At 50.4% G+C, this 18,734-nt stretch overlaps 2 protein-coding genes across 2 annotated transcripts; both read right to left on the bottom strand.

Moving 5' to 3' along the window:
* Positions 1-455: 455 nt before the first annotated feature.
* Positions 456-1,268, bottom strand: TEOVI_000802000 (SH3-binding, glutamic acid-rich protein, putative; the record flags this gene model as incomplete). Its single annotated transcript, XM_067222443.1, has 1 exon — positions 456-1,268. The coding sequence occupies one exon, from the start codon at positions 1,266-1,268 to the stop codon at positions 456-458; it is 813 nt and encodes a 270-aa protein (XP_067078544.1).
* A 2,716-nt stretch (positions 1,269-3,984) lies between these two features.
* TEOVI_000801900 (N-terminal region of Chorein, a TM vesicle-mediated sorter/Integral peroxisomal membrane peroxin, putative) lies at positions 3,985-18,417 on the bottom strand (the record flags this gene model as incomplete). Its single annotated transcript, XM_067222442.1, has 1 exon — positions 3,985-18,417. One exon carries the CDS (start codon positions 18,415-18,417, stop codon positions 3,985-3,987), a length of 14,433 nt encoding a protein of 4,810 aa, XP_067078543.1.
* Between the last annotated feature and the right edge of the window lie 317 nt (positions 18,418-18,734).

Below are 18,734 nucleotides of genomic sequence, written 5' to 3'. Positions count from 1 at the left end.
AAAAAAAAACGGACAGGTTTTTTTTTTAATATTGCGGTACAGACATACAGTACAAGAACAGACGGACTAAAAGAGAAAGATTAAAACGAAAGAGCAGAGGGGGGAAAGGGATCTGCGGGTGACAAATCGATAGGTGGTCGCTAGATAGAAGAAACTTAAAAGATATTCCTTCCATGGTATAACCACGATCCGGAAGCAAAGAGAGCATTACATATTACACAACTAGAAGGGGAAGCGTTGCAACGCTGAGGAAGATATAGGAAAGGGAAAGAAAACTCCCGGTCCTCTTCGGTCCTTTGCGCGATGGAAGAAGTCAATAGAGGTTTCAAAACGACAAAAAGTATGTTAGAAGTCTAAGTGTCTCCCTCTACCACTTACCACTAATACTGGTTGACTGTCCAACCTGACGCTATGGACGACACACACGCTCCTTTTCCTGCGCAGCTTCCCTCCCCTCACCTCGTAACCACACTTGATTGAATCTCGTGTTTGTAACCAAGGTGCTCGAGAGTGTCCATAAGGGTGCCATCATCTTCCATCTCTTGCATCTCCTCATAGTTTCCTACATAACTGGTGCCAACAAACAGTGCCGGTAGTGGTGGTGCACCCCTTTTCCCTGTGCATGCCGCGTACATCTCACGCAAATTTCGTTGCAGTGTTGGACTGTCCGCAACATTCACAGGTTCGTACGTGATACGCTTAAGGTACAACAGCGTCTCCGCCCGGCGACAGTGGTCACGAATGCGACGATCACCCGTCATACTTGTGAAGAATAGTTTCACCCCAACAAAGTTTGCACTATGTGAATTGGAATACGATAGCATGAATGGCTGCAGCTCTTCCACACCTCCTCGATTCCCTTCGGGTAAGTCACGCCGCTGTTTCATAGTTGTTTGATCCAGCCCCTCTTGTGGTTGTGAACTCTGCAAAGGTAAGCTGTGACCCGTTGAAGTGTCATCCGTTCCCTCTTGGAGAACTTGCACCTCCTGACCTTCACTTTCCCCGGAATTTACTAATCCCTTGTTGGCGGGGTTGTCGAGTTTCATACTCTCTTCAATGAGGCGGAGCATATATACAACCTTATCAATGGTGTACCGTTTCCTACCAACGAGGAAGGCCATTTCCTCAATAACGTCTGCATCTATGGATGGAAAGGCCAACGTTAACTGCTGTCGTGTCCGTTCCTCGTCCGGGTATTTGAGTGAAGTACCGCTTCGAAATTCCTCCTCAGGTGAGGGCGTGCACTCTGTAACTTTTCTCGTTTCCATAATCGTTAAGCAAATGTTGCCAGTGCTATCTCTCACCTCCAACCGATTTATGTGATACTTTTTATAGCTTTTCTATTACTATTTTTTTGAATATCCCTCCCGTATCTTTTAATCCTTACCCTTATTACTTCTTTTCGCGCTTTCTACCGGGCAACACTGCGTATTACCAGCCCCGGTTAAGTGACCGGCTACGTTACCACCCTCTTTTGTTTTTTTTCTGTTTCTCAAACGTACTGCTAACCTTCCTAGTCGGGGGTTGTGTCAGGAATAAAACAAAATAAAAAGTGGGTACAAGTAACTTAGTGCACGGGTGGGAACGCAAGGTGCCAAACAGGTTAGCTATGTTTAACGGACAGGGAAAGAGCAAATTTCATATCAACATGTAGTTTATATGCGCGCCCACGTGGGATCCACGGCAACAAATCATGGGCACATCCACGCATTCAAAACGTAAAACTGTGAAAACTAATTGAACTAAAATGATGATGATGATGATGATGGGGAGGGAAAGAGAAAAAGTCGCGCTTGCCCGCCTCTCCCCACTTCCTCCTACTACCTCCCCATTTTACCGAAAGTTTTTGGCGTGCCAATATGTTTGTTTTCGTTTCAGCTGTGGCCACCGCTCAATACACTTGTGTTAAGTGTTCATTAGCTGTCTACAATGCGTATCACGAGTTTTCTTCCCCTTGCCCCTCAATAACTGCTCGTGAACGGAACAGCCCTTCACTGTTCCACGATGCATTCCTTTCAGCGCACAATGTATTTTCATACGTTATATAATGCAGTTTATCCCTGTTCGTTTTTACTAATACACTTGGTACAACGATGGTGAAAACCTAAACCAACCAACGCTCATACCACCACTACCTCATGGTGTTTAATTCGTCGGTTTGGATGAATTTCCTTGAAGCACTGGGAAGCCGGATGGGGCCTTGTGATCGTGGTCAGAGGAACCGGCGGGGCGGCGGGGCGGGGCCCTGTCACCCCGTGTTGGCTCTTGAGGCATTGTGCCACGTGTGGTACTACTTGGCATGAGTTGGCAGGCGAATGAGTTAACAGTTATATGTTCCTGGTCCCCCTTTTTCCCCTTCGGTTGCCGCTGTTTGACGAGAGATTCTCCGCCCAAACCCTTTACTCACTTCAAAAGAAAAAGAAAGGGATAGTAGTTACACCAGGTGTAGTGTTTTATTTGTTTCTTCAACTAGTCACCGTTCGGAAGTATTTCCCCCCCCCCTTACCGGAGCCGACGATGCTGCGCAATCGCGTTCCAACTTCTCCCGTACGCGGGAATATATCAATATATATATATATGTTGATAGATATGTATATATACGTGTAATTCTCTATTCTTTTCCCCACTTTACAAACCCTTATCTGGTGGTACCTACTTTGTGCTCTTCCGTTACTTTTCCTTTTACTTCTGTTTCCTTCCCCCCCCCTCCTACAATGCTATAGTCAGAGGTTCGCGTTAATGAGATAAGCAAGGACCATTCCGAAAGAAAAATAGAAGAGTAATACCAAGCGAGTTGGTTAATGAAATTCATTGTGTTACCGCAACCACACCGTGGGGCGAAGCATAGCAGTGAAAATGGAAAACAAATTGTGAAAGCCTCCCAATCAACTTTAAAGCAACAACAACAACGATATCACACTAGTCTCAGGTTCTTCCCCCCTCAGATAGTCTTTCCCCACCCGCCTTCACTATTTTACTTTTACACCCACCCACTCCCCTTCGTTTTAAACATATCAGCGATTACTCCAAAATATTCGCGGAATCCGACCTCGCTGACAACCTTTCCCTTTTGGAGAAGTGTGGGAAGGCTACGGTTACCAAAAATGGTAGCACATGGAAAGGAAAGCGAAAGGTTTCTCCTCTCCCCTGTGTAAAGAGCAAAGCAACAGGGAGTGAAAGGAGGAGAAAGTGAAGGAACTATGTGAAGAATTCACTTAATTATAGACAGAAAAAGAAAAAGAACAAAAAGGATCCTGAACCCCCACGGTTATAGTTACAAGAGAACGACACGTGCCTAAATCACACTTGCAGGCAACGACTGAGTAAAACCCGTCAGAACGCCCCCACTTCACGGCACGCAAAAACAGGGTAAACAAGTGAAGGGCTGAGAAGGGGAAAGTGTTCATACTCAAAAGGGAAGTAAAACAGTAAAAGACGCTTTAACCATATAGCAAGCAAAAAAAAACGAGAGAGAAACGGGAAAAAGAAAACGTTAAATGCGGCCGCCCTAATTCACCCTCAACAACAGTTGGGGGTGTATAAATGCATATATACTACTTATATAAGCGCAGTTGCGACCAGCTAATCACGTCCTTCCGTGCTTCCATACAGTCTCTCTGGCTGTCCGCTACTTCACACGCTTTATTCCTCCACAGTCGCAATACTACGCATCAAAGCTTCACCTACTAACAATAATACCGATAACAAAAGAAGCGACGAAGGGTACGAGGGCTCTAGTTTTGCAGCGCCACTGTACCATTTCCCCCTCCACACACACACATACATACCCACATCATCCATCATTTTGTTATCTCAGATGTTCCTCCCCCTTTACCTGGTTTCCTATCTGCTTCCCGCCATTGCCATCATAGTGTACTCTGTTTCACATATAAATACCCGCCCCACTATACGTCCCCCCCCTTCGTACACTGCTTCAGCATCCAATAGACCCTCACCCGCTTAAACCAAAGCAACCAAAAACCACTACAGCACCTTTCGGATTCTTCGCTTCCAGCAACGGCGCCTCAACTCGGTAGAGGTGTGACTCTCTTTTCCAACGTATTCCCATCCGTCAGGACCGGCGGCACCCCTGGAGAGGAACCAATCGGAATCCCACGACCAACCGTGTGGGGGGTTGTAGTCGGATCTGCGCTGCACACGGCAACCCTCAGAGTCCTCCCACGGGGAACGACCTTGCGGTAAAACCCTGCTTGACCAAACAAACACAACCTTTGCCTCGTATTCGTAGAGCACCACCGTACGAAAGGCCTCCTTGGGGCTCTCGGGTTTGAATTTTGTTCCGGGAAATGAATCGTCCGCGGGAGAACCACTCGAGCCCCTAAAAGAAGATGCTGTTGCCGACGACACGGATCCATGTTTGAGTTGTGCAGAGCAGAAAACGCCATCTGATACGGAATCGGAAGAGGAGGTGCACGTTGGGTTTTTAGTAGCAATGTGTACAAGTCGGAGTATGGCTGAGGTGGGCATTGGTCTGATTACCGACACCCAACGTCGACGTCGGACCTTCGACCTCGGGAGCTGTTCTCTGGTATATTTACCATGATAATTTTTGCTGTACTTCCACCCCTCAAAATTCGTGCCATAGCGTTGAACCTGCCACATATCTGGCCGCGGTCCCCCTCCCTGCTTTCGTTGCATCTGTTCCTTTGTACACGGCAACCACTGCGGTTTGTCATCAGACCACGAACTCTCAGACCCAACCGTCCACTTCGAACCGTCATGCTCCCCGCGCTCGTACTCAAAGACGGTGAGCAGCGAGTTGCGCTCGGCCACCGCTCCATTCGCATGAAATTCACGCAACCCCCTTCGACGCCTTACCTTGGGAAGGTGAGAGGAGTCGCATGCCCTTGCCGCTGTGCCTGTCAGTCGGGAAACATCTGCCAACAGACCCGCAACGGGTTTAGTCACGAGTCCAAGCGCTCCTTTACCCATCCCAAAAAGCAAACCGCGAGCACCACCCTGAGTGGCTCCCTCCACAGGCGCGTTCACAACACCTTTAACACCGCTGGCAAGGCCATGCAGTACACACGCTCCAGCTCCACCACTACGCGAGGAGGTACGAGAACCATCTCCAAAGACATCTATAATGCTAGCACCGGTTTTTGCGAGGTTTGATACGGCGCCGAGTCCTCCACCGGCAGTTTCCCTCAGCAAAGCGGCGGAGCCAGCTGCCAAGCCACGGGCAAACGCCTTTGGTGACTCCTGCAAACCGGCGACGGGCTCCTGGAAGAACTTGAGTGCACCGGCGCCAAAACCGGAGAACAGTTTGATAGGAGCTCCGATTAGCGGAAGAGAAGAAGCGTATTGGTAGAACAAGCCTGCCATAAGCGTATAGGACTTATCCCAGTATACTTTCAGAAGCCACTCCCAAAGTACACCTGCACTACCGGAGCGTCTCTCTATGTTGAGGCCAGGCAAATTGATATGCACATCTTCACATGACTGAATCATCATGGACAGCAATGCTGCGGTTCGAACACGCACATGCTCCCGAATGAAGTCATGCCCACCGGCCTCGCGTTCGAACCATACTCGCACTTCCAACGGGTTTACAACCATGCACCGAAGGATTACACGTGTGTTCATGGCACCCACGGTTACTGGGGCGTTATCAAAGAGCTCCTGTTCCGTCGGAGCTTGAGCGCGCATGGGTTGCTCTACAGTGAGCTGCGCCCCAAAGCTGGCAATTGCGACTAGCACGTTATCAGATAATCGAACAGCAATCGGAACAACGTTGAGACAAACTTGATTCACACAAAGCAGCGCCCGGGCGGGAACTATCTCACGTTCCACATAGGCAGAAATGCACTGCACATCGTTAGCGGCGCGGATAGCCACAAGGCAAACCTCATATACTGGTTTCTCCTCACATTGGTTGTCGATTTGAATATTCTTCACAGTGAAATTAACCGTTTCCTTAGTATCCTTTCTGGTAACGTGGCAACGAACATCTTCGATTGCAACAAGAAGAATTTCTTGGTCCATCGTCACAAGCGAACAGGTAACGTAGGACAAGTTCATAACCACATCTAATGGAGTCGGGGGTGGTGGCTGATACACGCGGAGGGAGCGTTCGTTCAAAATACTGTCTGATTCCAGGGGGTTCAGCACGCCACCACCAGCAGCGCCTCTAGTTGTACACATACCGGCGCTGGTGGCGACTTTAAGTTCGACAATCTGCTGCCCGAATGGCCCAAAGCCAACAACATACTCAATATCTAGTTCATTGTACCTTTCTTCCTGTCTCATGGGTCTGTCGAAGTCGAACTCGACGAAGGGGGTCGGGTGCTCTCCTTCCCATTTGGGGGGTTCTTCACCAACATCCGCGGTAGCGGTTGTGTCCCAGGTTCCCGACTCGAGGGTGATGCGAGTGCGGGTTGGTTTATCACGCGGGTTCATTACGAACGGCGTTGAGCAACCGGGTCCGACGCGCGCCAGCCGATGGCCATGCGCGCCGTGCAACTCCAACGACAGCGGTGTTCGGTTAAGAAGGATATAGGGTGACACGGGAAGGTCTTGCACAGTGAAGAAGGTGTATGGTCCGTCAACTACCACAGATGTTTCTACAACCACACTGGCCCGCTTAGCTTCCCCACCCTCACATACCCCATGGGCCACCACTAACTCACTAGCGACCTCTTCCAGACTCACGGGATTACCATATACCCGGGCACCCTTATCCGCAAGCACGAAAACAGCGTAGCCCAGCTCCGAGCAGCACCTAGCCGTTACGAAGAGCGGTGTGGAGGAATTTGGAGGTATATGTTGAGCGATGTCATAACGGCAACGGAAACACCTTCCACTAACTTTATCTGGCACTCCACCGACAGTGCGAGTGTCCTTCCCACTAGAAGATGACCCAGGCGGGGCCGCATCCAACAAAGCCTGGGCAACGTATAGGTCCCGGGGTGTTCGGTTGACAATGGTCCACCGTGGCACGATGGTGACAAAGCGTGAGCCGTACATGTCCACTTGCATCGTGCACATTAGGTGAAAGAGTATAGGACCGCGATTGCTGGTGCCCCTCTCGGCCGATCCTTTATCCATCCTTTCCCCTAACACGATCGCACTACTGTCTTGCACGTGAAGGGGAATAGCACGCGCTTCGTAGTCCATGATGTGAACGTTCACAAAGAACTCTCGCGCATCGGCACTTTGGGGCGACGCCGGATACGCACTTTTCATTTGTTTTGGTAAAAAGCGAAAATTTGTCCCCGCGCATGGTATCTCGACGCCCGAAGAACTACACTCCCGTAGCTCTATCGGAAGCGGCGCAAAGTTAACGATAGAGTACGGCGTGCTAAGCACAATTTTATTGTCCTTACATCGCACGTTGATTCGAAGCTCGCGTGAATCGCCTAGTTGAGCCCTAAGAACAACATGTGTTGTGCGCGGCTTGAGTTTTACTGGTGTCGGTGTCGAGTATATCACACCATTGCTGTCTTTGTCTTCGTGATGCACCTCAAAGTGAAAACACGCCCTGTCCACACTTGTCTCACCCTGAATAACATCAGCACGCTCCGCTGCCTTCACTACAGAACTGAAAAGGTTCTGCTTTCCCGGTCCGTCCTTGTGGATCCTGAAGCGAACGCTGCATGGGAGGTTGTTCTCAATACAAATATGTGGTTCAATGGAAATGACAAACATGGGTGTACCGGCCCAGATGTCCTCCTGCCGTTCATGTATCGTAAAAACAAAGAGTTTCTCCCTCCGTTTCACGCCACGGGAGTGGAGCGTGGTGGAGGAGGCGCTCAATAGTGAACTCAAAGTTGGGGCTGCACCAGTACCTACAGCAAGAGCCTCGGTATACTCTTCATCAACGGTCTGAACAGGTCGCAACTGAAGTTTTCGGTCAAGCGAGAAGTCCGGGTGAAAGTAGAAACTCTCCTGCGGGCCTACAGCGGGCACGCCGCTTACGACCTCCACGTGGGTGCTGACGTTGTTCTTCAGACAAATAATCATGTCGGTGCGATGAACCGGGTAGCACCGAAGGGACACAACACGGAAGAGGCGTTTAGAGCCTTCTCTGTGCGAAAGCGTCGTTTGCACCCTCACCACCATATCGGGGTAGCGTACGTACAGAGGCGATCGGAACCAGTTGATAGTCACACCGACGGAACTGACGCTGTGTGTTCGACGCAAAGTACCATAATTTTTATTCACATTCGTTGCTACGGAGCGTCCGCGTGGCTCTATCGGTAGTCCATCAAACTCTAAAGATTCACTGAAATAGTTATGCACCTCCACATACGCCACATATTTATGTCCATCATCACAAACCCCCTCTGCTACTTCGGCACTAGTGTCTCGGCCACCAACCTCATCCAAGGTCTCATCATCTGTTTGAAGTAAACTGTGTCCGTTCCCGCGGAACTTCCTTCGAAGTTGTCTCTGCAGCTCTGATGTGGGGGAGAAGTCCTCTGAAAGCTTCCTTAGTAATTTCACGTTCATCGGAGACAACACATAGTCGAATTTCTCCACCTTAATCCAGTATGCTGACGTCCGCACATCGCCCCCAAACGTCATCGTAATATGCTCCACAAGCGGCTCCCACACAGCGGCGTTGTCATTGAGGTTGCGTACCTGAAGCTTCATGTGGGTATGAAGACCCTTATCCGCCGTATAGGATGTCTCAAAAGGGGCTACACAGCGTAACTGCAACATACCACCGCTATCGCTCAGCAATAAAATGTCAACGGGGTCGACGGCAAACCACACGTTCGTTTCTGGTAGGGCCATTTTCCCTGTGCAACAACGATAGCACAATACCCCAGGGCCCTCTTCACTTGTGGCAAGCTTGGCACACTGCATCTCGCATATACGACACTCCCCCAGTGCGGGTACATCGACAAGCGGTTTTAAGTTTTCGTCCTCGAGCACCACATTAACTGGGTACACTGGAACTTCCCCTTCATGAGTGAAAGCACTCATAGTGTCCTTAACCAACTCAACGAGAGAACGCACCAACGACACGCGTAGACACAATCCCTGAGATGCTAAAGATCCCGTGACAGACACCCTGTCGGTTCCGGCGACAGCCACAGTAAACGTAGAGGGTTGGAGCGCAACTTCATCCCTTGTGGATGTGCGAATGTCTCTCAACGTCACTTTGGCACAGTTTTGTTTCAGTACACCATCATCCAGCTGACGCGTTGTAGTGAAATCCAGAGCCATAAACATGCAAACACCTATGTCTTCTGCTTCCTCAGCCATGACGCGTAGCATAACATCCTTACACTCTACACTCACCGTTGACCTCACCTCTTCACCACTAGCCTGACGTGGTACGATGTTTGATTGACATTGAGGGATGACTGATGTGCTATTCAGTGATACGGCACCCACTTGTGGTTGTTGCTGCGGCGGCTGTATTGAAGTAACTGGTTGCTTCGCGGGATCCACAGATGGGGCCGCCATGTTTTTATGAGTAGGTGCAGCAGTTGACTCAACTCCGCCTCTGCTGCGACGCCTGACCGGGCGAAAGACCGCTGCGACAACCCGGTCGTGGTGTGCTATTTTTTCAATCACACACGATTTTGTTGTGAACACAGATGCGTTACCACCAAAGCTAACAAAGGAGCTGAGCGCGTACATGCCTGGAACCACTATGCAGCCATTAGTAATTGTAAGTTCGCAGTTGTCATCTAACACAATGTGCGGGGCTGGCGGACCCAAGAGACACAACTTATATTGGTTGAGATCCAGAACATAAGAGCAACGTGACTTGTTGCCTGTTATGAGGATGTGGGTAGGGTCGAGTGACAAGTTGCTCTTTAGCACATAAACATCGTCAGTAAGACGACATATAGGAATGGGGCTAAGCGGGGTTCGAGCAACTTTCATGCAGAACGGGCCGTACAATATGTTCCTGGCATCGACCAAGATCTGTGGAGTGATCGTGGTATGCAGGCATCCCAAACGAACAGTGGTGCTCGAATCAGTTTCCCGGCTGTTTCCGTTGACACTCATGACGGTAACAGAAGCAACTTCAACATCCCTCGAAGCAAAGAGAGAAGCCCTCTCGTTATTGTCATCGAAACTACCCCAAGAGCAGTGCCGAATCACCAGACCTTCCAGGAATAATTTGCTGTTGCTATTGGTGAGTGGTGGGACGGGAACTGCGTTCGAATTATCGTTTCCGTTTGCAGTTCTACTCAGCCTTGACGTGGTAACCTGTTCCACGGTAAGATGGTCAACGGTGATTTCAAATTTGTCGTCGATGTTTGCGACGAGACGTTGCATTACAGCGCTTATCTTCATTGAGGTGCTAACTTCATTGGTGACAGACTCACAGTTGGTTATGGCGCCATCAGCTGTTGCGGCAGTTACGTTCACATCGCCCGTGGGTAGTCCACAACCATGTGCAGCCCCCTGCACCTGCAGTCCTAGCAAGGGGTCCTTCGCCCGCCTCTTTCCAGCAGCCCCCCCTGAAGGCGAAACTACACTAGAGGTGTGGAAACTCGTGGCGCTCATGCTTCCGTCGTGATGACCGCTCGCCCCCTGTGAGTGAGAAGATGGAAATGCCCCACAACTATCTCCCCAAACAGGTGGGGAACAGCCAAAAGAGCTAAAGGCCCCCACTACGTCAAGTAAGGTATTCAACTGTGCCTCCGTTAACCTCGCAGACAGCATTGGTACGGAAACATTCAGGCTCATCATCTCATCATTTGGCACCCCAACAGATTCATCTGATGCCACAGTGGGGATGACATCATCAGTGATTAACCGAGAGAACTCCACCTCGATGCTGCTGCTATGGTTGAACGCAGACCCACCGAGAATGTTAAGAGATAGGCGGTTTATACTGAGCGAAAACACCTCAGCATGTGGGGCGCACATTGCTACGTTACTTCCCTGAGCAGCAGCACAGCGCAATTTGTTCCTTACAACAAAATCGCCCAGAAACACCTCAACCACATTTTGTGAATCAACAGCGTCGAGAAGCTTAATGCAGGGACGTCCGATGGCCACCTCCACTTCGGTTAGTTGCTGTCTCTCGCGTATCTGCTGGGCCGTTTTCTCCGCTACATAGTCGTACGCTTTCCCACGGTTTACATCTGATATGTTTCCCAATATATCTGCAGTTACCTGGACAGCTGCATATGTAACATCCGGCACCGAAACAATCAAGAAAGAGGAAATTCGGCATCGCAGCTGCTGTACATAACAGGGTGCAGCAGCACAATCACAATCCCTAGTGACGCTTCTGTTATTTGGGGGCGATGTAGTCAGCACAAAATCAATGACGGCAGGGGACCCATTCTCCTCCCCATCCATCGGTAGCATTAATTCAGATCCCTTCACTTTCTTAGAGTACAGGTTCTGGACGACGAGCCAGCCAATCGAAACGGTGAGTGTACTTGACGCGTCGGCAAACGAGCACAAATCAACATTCAAATCCTTGTACTCGGCAAGAAATACCTCTTGACCGTCATGAAGAGCTAGGGTTCGGCAGCAATTTAATCTAACAGAAAGTCGATGCTCCCAACCGGTTTCTGATGGCAAAACAGTCGTAGGGACCCCTGATACTGACGGCAAGGGAGGCGGAAGCTGTACAGACAATAACATGTTGAGAAGACTTCCTACCGCTTTCGGCACCACCCTAAAATTAACCTCGGCCATGCAGACAGAAGTTGTCTTCTCCGCACTCTTCACGTGCACCGTGAGAGCCCCTTCACCGCAGGCTTCCATGAGCCGCTGGTTGGTAAAGTGCTCCACTGTTGTCACAGACTTAACGGCAATATCCACATCCCCAGCAGCGTTGACGTGAATCTTGAGCCCACCGAGTGCGGTTGTGTGCACATGCAAACCCAAAACATCATGCATTGCAAGGACAATAGAGGAGGCTTCTACATGGATATTTTGGGTAATGGGTTCCTCCACTAGATCAGTTGAGCGCTCACCGACTACCTGCTCCTTTCGCTCGTTCAGAACATTTGGTTCTTTAATTCCTTCCTTTTCGCAAGCCCCCGCAACTGCACCGGAATGCGTGACATTATTAGCTACACTGTTGCCACTGTCATCGGGTGGCACCATGAGATTCCACTGAATAACCCAAAGGAGTTTCTCTACACCCACTGGATGAAGCAGCGCCGTTGCTTTGTCTACGACCACGGAGATGTCTGCGTTGCGTTCTTCAAGTTTGTATCTTAAGCGCACTGTTGTTTCCTCCAACATTTCCGGAATGGACACTCCAACCACTTTAGTTGAGACCGTGCAGCTTCCGCTCCGCTTGTCAAATAATATTTCCGATCCCATTAGACCCAGATGAGCCTCAATATTGCGCGATTTGTTCGCTAACTCTTGCGCGTTCCCCGCAAATATAATGCAGGGCTGCTGCCATAACACCTGAACATTTATGGCACCATTGTTGACCATCTGGTCAGCAGCGCGAGCTAGCCGCTCGCGTTGCTCCCGCATAACTCCCAAATTCGATATTTTGGCTATTGGCTGGTCTGGCTGCGCGCAATATTCCACAATCTGTGCAACAAGCGGTGCGGAAAAGAGAGTTGCCAATTCACCTACTGCAATTCTTACACGCTGTTGTGGGTTTTCAGGTGTTCCACCAATATGGCACCTCAGGTTTAAAATATCTGGAGTGGCTGTCCCTACGGGTTGATTAGGTGAAGCAGTTGTTGTTGTGGGATTGGTTAATGCAGCAGCTGGTGCTGTTGTCGTCCCCCCCGCAGGCGTACGCGGAGAGCGCGCTGAGTTTATGCCTGTCAGAAGAAGATTTTCCTGGGTGTTGTCAAACGAGGACAAATGCAAGTCGTCGGTGTCGTGCTTCTTAAACAGCACACGCTCACCTGAGGCAGAATGCCGTACCACCAAGTCATGCATTCTAACAGTTACCGTCGTGGTATTAAGATACGTTATGACGTCGGCGTGCAACGACGTGATATCCGCTTCAAGAAACTCCTCCCGCGAAATCGTTAGGAACGGCACGTTGACCGCACGCGTTGTCACAATACATCGAAATGGTTTGGCCCCTTCCATACCCTCAGAGGGTTCCTTGAACCCTTGGCACAGCCTCCGCGGAGGAACAGAATCATCCGTCGACGCTACGTGTTGCAGTGCCTCAACTACCGCCTGATTGCAAACAAAATCGTACACAGCAAGCCACTGGTCTGAAACAGCAAAGCGCTCCAACGTGAAGTCAACGACAAGTGTTTGAATATCGACAAAGTCTCTTGAAAGACCACCGGCGGATGCAGAATCTTGCGGCTGGTTCAGTTGTTCTTGCAATAATTGATGTAATTGCTCTGGTGTGAGATCTTCAAAGTCCACGGAACTAGTACCGTCCCCTGTCGTCGCGTTGATTTTGTCAACTTGGTCATTCATTCCTTCTTTGTTTGCTCCCTTGCACGGATCACACCATGGGGCCGGAAGGTTGCCCAGTTCGACGCGGCCACAACCACATAGTAACATCGTCGCCCGGCACGTTTCTTCATAAACATCGTGCAGTTCAAGCTTATCCCATCGCAAACTGAGTTCACCGCCAGGGGCCCTCTGATCAAAAGTGAAGCCGTTGCCCTCAAGACGAAAACGAGCGCCACTACTTGATGTGTCGAGCAGCGACAGTGTTAAGCGCCCGGCTCGCCACACTACATGAGCTCCACTCTGCGCCTCGGTTATCTCTTGCGGCGAGCAAGCGGCGACGGAAGGCAGTCGTGCCTCGCCTACCTCTGAGGATTCACGGCGACTTCCAGTAAGCGACTGCAAACGCGGGGGCGCTGGTGGTGGTGGGGGAGGCGCGCGCGTCAGGTTCCCACTAATAAGGCGGCACAGATCCACAATGTCTCCCTCTGTTAGGGCAAGCACCAGTTCATCTCCCCGCAATTCAACACGCAGCGGTTCATCAGACAACTGATCAAGTGGGCTTTTTAGGGAGACATCGAGCGATGTTGTCGGCATTAACACCTTCCCCTCCGCCGCTGATTGCATTCGCTCGGCGTCGACTCCGTGGGGAAACCCGTGCAGAAGGCGTATTTCGCGCAGGGAAATGTTCATAGATTGTTTTTCTTCAGCTGAAAGAAGGCTACTTTGCACCGCAACATGATCCACTGAAACACGAAACCGCTCGATGTCGTTCTCCACTCTCGCATCGACAGGGAGGTTGAATGTCAGGTCCTGTGCAAACACTCGCACGCTTGTCAGCAGCTGCGGTGGTTCAATTAGTGACGGCCCAGCGGGAACTCGACCGTCGTAGCGCGTCCTTAACGAAAGACCCGACAACTCCGCAAAGAGACCTGTACAAAAATATTGCGAAAGAACAATGACGCTGTGAATGTCTAAATGTATGTCGCTGGAGCTGAATTCTAACTCCGCAAAGCCGGAAAACCGCAGTTCTGAGACATTGGTTAATTTACGCTTCCCATCGGCACCAGTTTGAAATATGGGCATCACCGGGCGGCTGGTGCGATACGTGAACGTAAGATGTTGCCGTTGCTCACTCTCTGAAGATTGAAGTCTGGGTGGTAAGTTTTCCTGCGGAGAAGCCAACTGGCCGCTGCCAGACCCTGGTGACATTGCGGCTACTGCCACCGTTGCCCCAGTTTCCAACGGTTCTGTCACCTTGGACTTTATGGGCGAGGCATGAGGTGGTGCTACTCGACGTTGCAGCACAACGCGATTTGATGGGGAAACGTCGTGCACTTCGGAGAGTGACACCTCCACCTGCTGTACGCTACCGTTGACTTCCATCGTGACGGAGTTTTTCCTCAAGAATAAGTTCACCTCCTTGAAGGTTGCGTACGCTATGGGGTAATCCCTTGGTTGCCTCTCACCCTTTCCTGCCGATTGCTCTTGTGAAGGTTGCCTCTCCACACAACGTTCCATCAACTCCACTGTTGCGATGCCAGCAATGCGCAGTGACATCCGCACCACAGGTGTATCTGGCATTCCGAACATATGCTGCACTTGCTTAATTTGCAACTCCTGCATAACGTCAAGGGGAATCTTTGCGCCCCTTTCAAACTTTACGGTGTCTACACCATCTTCGTCGCTCCTCGTAAGTTGTGGAATGGCATCCGAAGTAGTGGCTATGAGGTTTGTGATGTCGACCACCGCCTCAAGGAGTTCCATGCACGACGTGTTAAGGCAAAATTTTAGTGGAGGTTGCATTACGATATCAACATGCATGGGCATGTCTGCTGCCATTTCTGCGTTACAGTGGATTGAAGGACCAGCAATTACAAGGTGATCCGGTTCCCTAGCATCAAGGCAATACGGATCGTTGAGTACCATCTCCAGAAGCTGCTTCTGTGTGCGCACATGTAGTGTCATAAGAGCTGTCCTGAAGGCCATGGTGAAGCGAGGCGCAACAAGGGGTTGTCGTGTTTCCAAGTCATCCTCAAAAATAGAAATACCAAGCTCCTCGATTGTGGCGTGTAACCGAACATACGGTAAGTCTGCTTGCGTCCGGAGGGCTACTACCGGTGTTGTGCTCGCGAGGGCGTCATCCGAATCCGATTCCGAGTTTTTCGCTTTCCGAGGCCGTGATGCATTCCCTGTACAGGAGTTGAAGTATGACCCCTCGGCGGAGGGTGCGCCCGCTGAAGTCGAACCTCCTACACCAACAGTTGGACCTATTCCTCCAGGGGAACCCGCCGCCGCCAAAAGTTTTTCAGCCCCGAGCACTGCAGTGTCTACCGACGGCATTGCGACCGGATCGTTGTCATCTTCTGTTCCAGCAGCGGCCAAGTACGCGACCCACTGTTCTACCATGTTCGACAGGACATGGGCCTGACCCACCGAACACGCCATGCACAACTTGGGAACTACCATCCGCACAATGAGCCACTCCCGGTTGTTAGCCATATCTCTGTCTATAAGCTGTAATACTGAAGCAGAGTACGCTATCTCCGGTACGAGCATGAAACCACTGCCTTGTCGCTCCAACACTGACCCCAGCGTCCCGAGTTCGATGAAGAATTTAGAGAAGTCAGCTGTGCTAGAATAATAATGCCACTCTTCATTTTGCCCACCAGCCTGCGCCGCTAATAGTCGTTGCTGTTTCTCAGTCTCTGTCAAGGGCTGCGTGTCAAACATGGCATGCCCTAATGACACAGCCAGCGCTGGCTCATCCAAAGCCCCTCTCAGAGTTTTGGGGAAAATTATGTGAGGTCCTGCAGCATCCAAAGAGATTTTGTAGCCCTTTGTGTTAGTCATAGCCTGACGCAACTCGGTGGAGGCAGCTTGACCGACCGTAAGCGCAAAGTCCTTTGTCCTACGCACAACATATCCAACGTCGAGCCCTTTGGGAACATGAAAAAAGCGCACAATAGCATCGATAGTTGGCGGATCAGCAACGACGCGCAACGGAAGTAGACGCATATTCATAGTAAAATCAAGGTGTGTGTCTTCAATGGGTTGCTCTACCGGGTTAAGCGCAGCACTACACTCCAGTAGTGGAACACTGTTCCACGAACGGGAACGTTCAGTAACCACGCCAAGATCCTCACTGCTTGGGCCACAACGGAAGGGCAAACCTTCAACAAGCGACGGCAACCGTTCTCGTAGCGTTTCATCCTCCACTGGGTTCGACAATGTGAGATTATCTGTGACTATTCGTACCTGCACGGAGTTTGGGGCATTAAAAGTTTTTACTAAGAGACCCACATCATGAAGTACCAAGTCAAGTTTCTGAGTCTTTGACAAATAGAGAGTGGTGTGGTGCATAGAGAGTTCGAACTGAGCATCAAACCAGCAGTACGATTCCGGTAGCTTCTCCTCCTCATTTTCTTCTCCTGTATCACTTCCATTTGCTTCACCAGGATCAAGACCATATTCCCGCTCAAGTTCCTCAAGCGCGCGGGCTTCCTCGTCCTCCTGAGGTTCCGGATCATTATGCTGACGACGAATCCAAGACAACCATCCCCCCTTTTTGGGTCCTTCCTCAGCAGGTTGCGCTTCGGCCTTCTTTGCTTCGGTGTCCTTGCGCTTGAGTTGAATGGCGTTGGCCAGTTGTGCATAAACATACTTTCGACCGGCAATCATGTCAGGTACTGTCATGAAACGGGTAATAAAGCGGTATGCTCGCTGCTTCTCCGGTGACATCTCAGTTTTCCTCACAACATCGCGGTAGAGGACGTGGTAGTCCACAATGCAGACTTCGGAGATGCGCTGCAACAATCTCTCACGTTTCGGGGCGGCCGTTACAGATCGTACTGCCTTAATTGCATAGCGCCACCATGCACAAGCATTTCCAGTAACTGGTACGTTTGGCCGCCGCGACAAAACCTCTGTTAGACTGGTCCAGTTGCTTAACAAAGAGATGGTGCGGATTAGTGTAAGGTATTGGGCACGATTAAACTTCGACTGGAAACTATCCAACCTCATCCGCACCTTTAAGTACGGTTCCCAAATGAGGTCCCTAATAAAGTTTTTTAAGATCAAATTCACATCCACATGACCCTTCACGGGTCCAACGATGGTTGAATGTTCAACATCACCTTCCTCGACACGTTCCCTCATCGCGATCACCCACTTTGACATATCGTTAACCCTCGATATGAAGAAACCATGGGGATTCAGTTCGTATCGCGCTGGGTCGTCGCAATAGCATTGCAAGCCGGCGAACTCCAACCTTTTTGTCATGCGCCGCATCCCTACAGGGTCGACAAATTTTTCATTTCCCGTGAAAAGATCGACCGTAAACAATCTGACATCACCGAGTATCACACCAGCCACAGTCTTAGTGGCCTCATCTTCGTAACGAACATGCACACTCTGAACTTTAATGACTATGTTATTTACTACAAGCTCCCCCAGACGAGAGAGATAACCGTCCTTTCCCTTCCCCTTCTCCGTAGCCGAAGAAGTCACCGAGGCCCCGGTGGTTGCTCCCGGTGCCTTCTCTGTAGTGTCCGCAGCAGCACCTGCACTGGTGGCAGCAGCTGCGCCAGCGCTATTGTTTGCGTTGTTCTCCCTCGTACGCCTTCGCTCTGCCTCAAATTGTTCCAGCTCACGTGACTTCCGTGCTGCTGCGGCGTCGAGCTTTGCCGCCTTACTCAGCACCACGTCACGGCATTCCGTATTACCCTTGACACATATAAGTAACTCACCTATTTCCATAACTACAGGCTTCGATCGCAATTGTGTGTACGGTACCACCAGGTTGACCCTCTTACAAATGCCACGTTGTACCGTTAACGGAAGGCGCGGAGCCGGGTTCACACCAGGTGTTGGTGCTGCTTTCGTTGCACCCTCAAAAGAGAAGTTATCACCGATGGGATCGCCCTGGATTAGTGCCTCAAGCACGCTCTTCTTCAGCATTAAATCCTTGAGCACAACATTGCCATTCCACAAGTCAACATTTAGTTGTTTCGAATCCAAGTTTTCCACAAACTGTGACAAGTAGGGCACAATAATGGAGCTGAGGTACTTTTCAAGCATTGCAAGGAATGTGGTGGATGCGCACGGTCCTAAAGGGTTACGGAAGCAGCGGGGGCAACGTCCACTTCCCCTCTACTCACCGCCTTTGTAGTTCCTTTTCCACCACCTAGGTGACTCAGCGGCGGCACAGATGTAATTGGAAGTGTGTATGGAAGTAAATGACCGCGTGCTTGCACTCTCTGTGTTGCCGAATCGTGGCTCTACACTAAACTGCAGCACCTGTAAGGGCCCTTTCCCCTTCGTTTTGCAACAAGCGCTAATGGTGCTTCCAGAGGATTGCACGAACCCTTTCCTTTTGCTCCCCTCGATCCCTTCTA

This window comes from Trypanosoma equiperdum, assembly GCF_001457755.1.
Source record: "Trypanosoma equiperdum strain OVI genome assembly, contig: ctg_1631, whole genome shotgun sequence".
NCBI classification, from domain to species: domain Eukaryota; phylum Euglenozoa; class Kinetoplastea; order Trypanosomatida; family Trypanosomatidae; genus Trypanosoma; species Trypanosoma equiperdum.
Note: the sequence above shows the minus strand (reverse complement) of the source record. Positions and strands in the feature narration are given on the sequence as shown.